The 6,000-nt window shown below is 46.4% G+C and overlaps 1 protein-coding gene across 1 annotated transcript; it reads left to right on the forward strand.

Annotated features, from left to right (window-relative positions):
• Positions 1–3,856: 3,856 nt before the first annotated feature.
• LOC105487726 (putative cytosolic acyl coenzyme A thioester hydrolase-like) lies at positions 3,857–5,203 on the forward strand. Its single transcript, XM_024794732.2, is given in 3 exon segments — positions 3,857–4,088; positions 4,091–4,865; positions 4,867–5,203. Coding segments are annotated over 3 exon segments (948 nt in total). The 5' UTR covers positions 3,857–4,003; the 3' UTR covers positions 4,955–5,203.
• Positions 5,204–6,000: the final 797 nt, after the last annotated feature.

The following is a 6,000-nucleotide window of genomic DNA, read 5'->3' on the forward strand; positions in this document are numbered from 1 at the left end:
TGGGTTCAAGTGATTCTCCTGCCTCAGCCTCCCGAGTAGCTGGAATTACAGGCACGCACCACCACACCCAGCTAATGTTGGTATTTTTAGTAGAGATGAGGTCTGACCGTATTGACCAGGCTGGTCTCGAACTCCTGACCTCAAGTGATCTGCCTGCCACGGCCTCCCAAAGTGCTGGGATTACAAGCATAAGCCACTGTGTCCGGCCTTAAAAAAAAAAAAAAGAAAAGAAAAAAAAGAAGAAAATTTTAATTACCTGGGCACGGTGGTGTGTGCCTGTAGTTCCAGCTACTTTGGAGGCTGAGGTGAAAGGATGGCTTGAGCTATCATTGCTCCACTGCACTCCAGCCCGGGTAACAGAGCAAGACCCCCCCCAAAAAATCTATTTGCTGTGTAAAAATAAATAGCGTTTAAGTAAAAATATGAAAGATTTGCGATTCTCAGTTTCTTTGTGCTGCTGAGCTTGTATAGGATTAACTCAGGAGTTGGAGGCAGCTATATTCTACGTCAGTCCAGGGTAGCAGAGGAAGCTGCTCTAGGGAGAAGAAACAGGAAGAAAAGAGATATTGGAGAGATGAAGAGAAAATGATGTCTGGGCTCTCAACAACTTGTTTCTGGTCTTTCCTGGGCCAGCTACATCTCTCTCCTTGGTTTCTTCAAAACATCCCTATATTCTTACAATAAATCTCTCCTTTTTTGGCCTAAGCTAACTTGAGTTGTTTCTTGATAGTTGCATCCAGAGAAATCTAACTATCATAGCAGGTTTTCCTTTTTGTTTTTGTTTGTTTGTTTGTTTGTGACAGGGTCTCACTCTGTCACCCAGGCTGGAATGTAGTGGTGTGATCTCGGCTCACTGCAACCTCCCCCGTCTGGGTCAAGCGATTCTCTTGCGTCAGCCTCCCAAGTAGTTGGGATTACAGGCATGCACCATCATGCTCGGCTAATTTTTGTATTTTTAGTGGAGATGGGTTTTCGACATGTTGGCTAGGCTGGTCTTGAACTCCTGGCCTCAACTGATCTGCGTGCCTTGGCCTCCCAAAGTGCTAGGATTACAGGCGTGAGCCACTGTGAGTGACCTCATAGTAGTTTTTCTGTAAATGCTTGTTAAAGGGAAATGTAAAGTTCTTTGTAATGAAATTATTTAGGTTCTCAAAATTTGATTGTACTTAAAAAAAAAAAAAAAAAAAAAAAACCTCCTAAATTGAGGGAGGCCAGCTCCAGAGGTGTTGTTAAAGACATTCACCCTAGGCCGGGCGCGGTGGCTCAAGCCTGTAATCCCAGCACTTTGGGAGGCCGAGACGGGCGGATCACGAGGTCCGGAGATCGAGACCATCCTGGCTAACACGGTGAAACCCCGTCTCTACTAAAAAATACAAAAAAAATCTAGCTGGGCAAGGTGGCGGGTGCCTGTAGTCCCAGCTATTCGGGAGGCTGAGGCAGGAGAATGGCGTGAACCCGGGAGGTGGAGCTTGCAGTGAGCCGAGATCTGGCCATTGCACTCCAGCCTGGGTGACACAGCAAGACTCCGTCTCAAAAAAAAAAAAAAAAAAAAAAAAAGACATTCACCCTAAGCTAAGGTGGTGTTTGCTTATGGAAAATGTGAGCTGGGCCTGGGGCCAAGTAACACATTCCACCCACTAGACTTTCCTCTCAGTCCCTGCCTAAGAAGTTAGGTTTTTCAATGTTTGGTAATGACCTGCCTGAAAGATAAATTCTGAATGTTGCTAATTAGAATGGAGTTTGAGGAGTGTGAGACATTTTTGTTTGGTTTGATCTGGTTTGTATTTTGAAAAGAAAGGCATTAGGGCCAGGGCAAGAGCACCAATCCCAGAGTGAAGAGTCCTTGGCTGATAGTTATTTTAGTACATTCAAATATGGGTTTCCATTCTAGCTAATTCTGCAAGACTCAAAAAAAAAAAAGAAAGAAAAGAAAGAAAAAGGAAAACATACATGTTTCCAAGTTCTAGGACTACTTAACCCTTTCAGGCTAATACCTTTCTGAAGGCAAAGTCCATTTCTCTGTCAGTGTTTTCAACTCTATAGATAGTACTATCCTTTTACTATTTATTTTATATTATTATTCCTGGTACTGAACAGACAGAAAGTACTTAGGAAAATCCTGGAAGTCCCAGAATGGTATTCATAAGGCAACTCCTAGAGTTCAATAGCCTACAAATGAAGTTAAATATATTAAATATATTTTATATGAGCGTGATATAATAATGCTCCAAAAAATCATACACTCCAAAAAATGGCAGAATGGCAGCAAACATAACTGCATATTTATTTATGCTTTTTTTTTTTTGAGACATGGTCTCACTCTGTCTCCCAGACTGGAGTGCAGTGGCGTGATCACAGCTTATTGCAGCCTCAAACTCCCTGGGCTCAGGTGATCCTCCCACCTCAGCCTCCCAATAGGTGGGACCACGGGCATGTGCCACCATGCATGGCTAATAATTATATTTTTTGTAGACACAGGGTTTTGCCATGCTCCCTTGGCTGGTCTCAAACTCCTGAGCTCAAGCAATCTGCCTGCCACAGCCTCCCAAAGTGCTGAGATTCAGGTGTGAACCACTGCATTCAGCCTGTTTACACATTTTCTATGTAAGATGAATTTAAACTGGATAAAATTATCTCTGATGTGAAATAAGTCAGAATAATTGCATTATAAACACTAAAGTTAAAAAAGCATAATTTATTTCTATCATTGAAATACCATTGAAAAATTAAATAACAGTATTTAAATACCAGGAACCAACCATACCATTCAAGCAATATTTCCTGAAAATTCATTAGGGATACTGTAAAAGTATAAGACATAGCCCCTGTCCTTAAGGACCTTTGTTAAAATTTATGTGAGGTAAGACAGATACAAAGCATCATCACTGTTATTTTTACTAAGAGAAGTAGTATGGTGAAGTGGAAAATAATACAGGCTTTTAAACTTTAGGTGTAGATCCATATTTTTAGTTCTGCCATCCCATTAATGTATGATCTCTGCAAAGATATTTAACTGCTCCTAGCCTCAATTTCTTTAATTCTACAGTGGGGATAAGGATGCTAATTTTTTTTTTTTTTTTTTAAGAAAGGGTCTCACTCTTTTGCCCAGGCTGGGGTGCAGTGGCACTATATCGGCTCACTGCAACCTCTGCCTCTGGAACTCAAGTGATCATCCCACCTCAGCCTCCCAGGTAGCAGGGACTACAGGCACATGCCACGATGCCTGGCTAATTTTTGTGTTTTTTGTAAAGACAGGGTTTTGCCATGTTGCCCAGGCTGGTCTCAAACTCCTGAACTCAAGTGATCCACCTGCCTCAGCCTCCCAAAATACTGGGATTACAGGCATGAGCCACCGTGCCTCACCAGGATGCTAAATTTAAAGAACTGGTTTTTAGCCAGGCGTGGTGGCAAGACCCTGTAATCCCAGCTACTCGGGAGACTGAGACAGGAGAATTGCTTGAACCTGGGAGGCGGAGGTTGCAGTGAGCCGAGATTGTGCCACTGTACTCCAGCCTGGGTGACAGAGTGAGAGCCTCTCTAAAAAAAAGAAAAAAAAGAACTGGTTTTGTTTTGTTTAGTTTTCTTTAGAGATGGGGATCTCACTATGTTGCCCAGGATGGTCTATGAACTCCTGGGCCCAAGCGATCCTCCCCCATCAGCCTCCCAAAATGCTGGCCTGAGACACTGTGCCCGTCCAGGACAGTTGCAGGAATTAAACTGCAATATGGATGCAAATACGTAAGTAAATGCTTGATATGTGTCAGGTGTTCGAAAAATATTAGTTTATTCCCCAACTGAATTGAAAGGATTGAATATTTTCTAACTCGTTTCTACTTATTGATAAATAATAGTTTTATTATTGGTGAATTTTAAAATTGAAGTTAGCTAAAACTGCAATCATTTTAACAACCAAAATTTTAATTTTCTCAATACTAAAACTCAATTCCGCGCCAGGCCTGCCAGACACCTGCGCCAGCCCGCAGCCACCGCGGCAGCTGCCAGCATGTGTGGCCCAGACATCCAGACGCCGTCTGCCATCCAGATCTGCAGGATCATGCGGCCAGATGACGCCAGTGTGGCCCGCAATGTCTAGGGGTGACCATCTTGAAGATGATCGAGGAGGTGGGCGCCATCATCAGCACCTGGCATTGCAACAGCCAGAACAGGGACCGCTGTGTGGCCACTCTGGCACGGGTCGAGCACACCGACTTCCTGTGGCCCATGTGCATCAGTGAGGTGGCCCACATCAGCGCGGAGATCACCTACACTTCCAAGCACTCAGTGGAGGTGCAGGTCAACGTGATGTCCGAAAACATCCTTACAGGTACCAAAAAGCTGACCAATAAGGCCACCCTCTGGTATGTGCCCCTGTCGCTGAAGAACGTGGACAAGGTCCTCGAAGTGCCTCCTGTTGTGTATTCCCGGCAGGAGCAGGAGGAGGAGGGCCGGAAGCGGTACAAAACCCAGAAGCTGGAGCGCATGGAGACCAAGTGGAGGAACCAGGACGTCGTCCAGCCAGTCCTCAACCCAGAGCCGAACACTGTCAGCTACAGCCAGTCCAGCTTGATCCACCTGGTGGGGCCTTCAGACTGTACCCTGCACAGCTTCGTGCATGAAGGCGTGACCATGAAGCTCACGGACAAGGTCGTCGGGATCGTGGCTGCACGCCACTGCAAGACCAACCTCGTCACAGCTTCCGTGAACGCCATTAATTTTCACGACAAGATCAGAAAAGACTGCATCAAGACCATCTCCGGACGCATGGCCTTCACGAGCAATAAATCCGTAGAAATAGAGGTCTTGGTGGACGCCAACTCTGTTGCGGACAGCTCCCAGAAGCGCTACCGGGCCGCCAGTGTCTTCACCTGTGTCACTGAGCCAGGAGGGTGGGTCGCTGCCCATGCCCCAGCGCTTGCCCGAGACCCAGGATGAGAAGAAGCGCTTTGAAGCCTGACTCAGTGGCTCAAGTCTGTAATCCCAGCACTTTGGGAGGCTGAGGCAGGCGAATCATCTGAGGTTGGAAGTTCAGACCAGCCTGCTCAATGTGGTGAAACCCCGTCTCTACTAAAAATACAAAAACTTGGCCGGGCGTGATAGTGATGGTGCACGCCTGTAATACCAGCTACTCAGGAGGCTGGGTCAGGAGAATCTCTTGAACCCGGAGGCGGAAGTTGCAGGGAGCACTCCAGCCTGGGCAACAGAAGCGAAACTCTGTCTCAAAAAAAAAAAAAAGAGAGAGAGAGAGAGAAGTGCTTAGAGGAAGGCAAAGGGCGGTACCTGCCGATGAAGGCGAAGTGGCAGGGCCACTTGGAGCCTCAGCCCTAGACGCCCTCCTCCTGCCGCTGGGGCCTTGAGTAGATGTGGCAACAGGCCCAGTGTCCAGTCACATAGAAGTTACCCCTTTGGCCAAAAACCCAATTCACATTGAGAACTGGTGTTGTCTGAATTTTTCGTATCATAGTATTAACCTGTACTCTCTCCTGCAAACCTACACACCAAAGCTTTATTTCTATCATTCCGGTGTCAAAGCTACACAGTGTTGTCCCGAGGGCTGGGAGGCATTCTGTGGAAACCCTGGGGAATGCTTCCGAGCACACTGCAAGGTATGGGAAGAACCCAGCACCACTAATAAAGCTGCTGCTTGGCTGGGGAAAAAAAAAAAAAAATTCTGCCGGGCGCGGTGGCTCACGCCTGTAATCCCAGCACTTTGAGAGGCTGAGGCAGGCGGATCACTTGAGGTCAGGAGTTCCAGACCAGCCTAGCCAACATGGCAAAACCCATCTCTACTAAAAATACAAAACTTAACTGGGTGTGGTGGCGGGCGCCTGTAATCCCAGCTACTCGGGAGGCTGAGGCAGGACAATCTCTTGAACCTGGGAGGCAGAGGTTGCACTGAGCCGAGATCACGCCACTGCACTCCAGCCTGGGCAACAAGAGCGAAACTCTGTCTCAAAACAAAAAAAAAAAGAAAAAACTAGAACTCAAATATCCAGGATTTTT

The sequence above is a fragment of the Macaca nemestrina genome, chromosome 3, assembly GCF_043159975.1.
Source record: "Macaca nemestrina isolate mMacNem1 chromosome 3, mMacNem.hap1, whole genome shotgun sequence".
In the NCBI taxonomy this organism is placed as follows: Eukaryota; Metazoa; Chordata; class Mammalia; order Primates; family Cercopithecidae; genus Macaca; species Macaca nemestrina.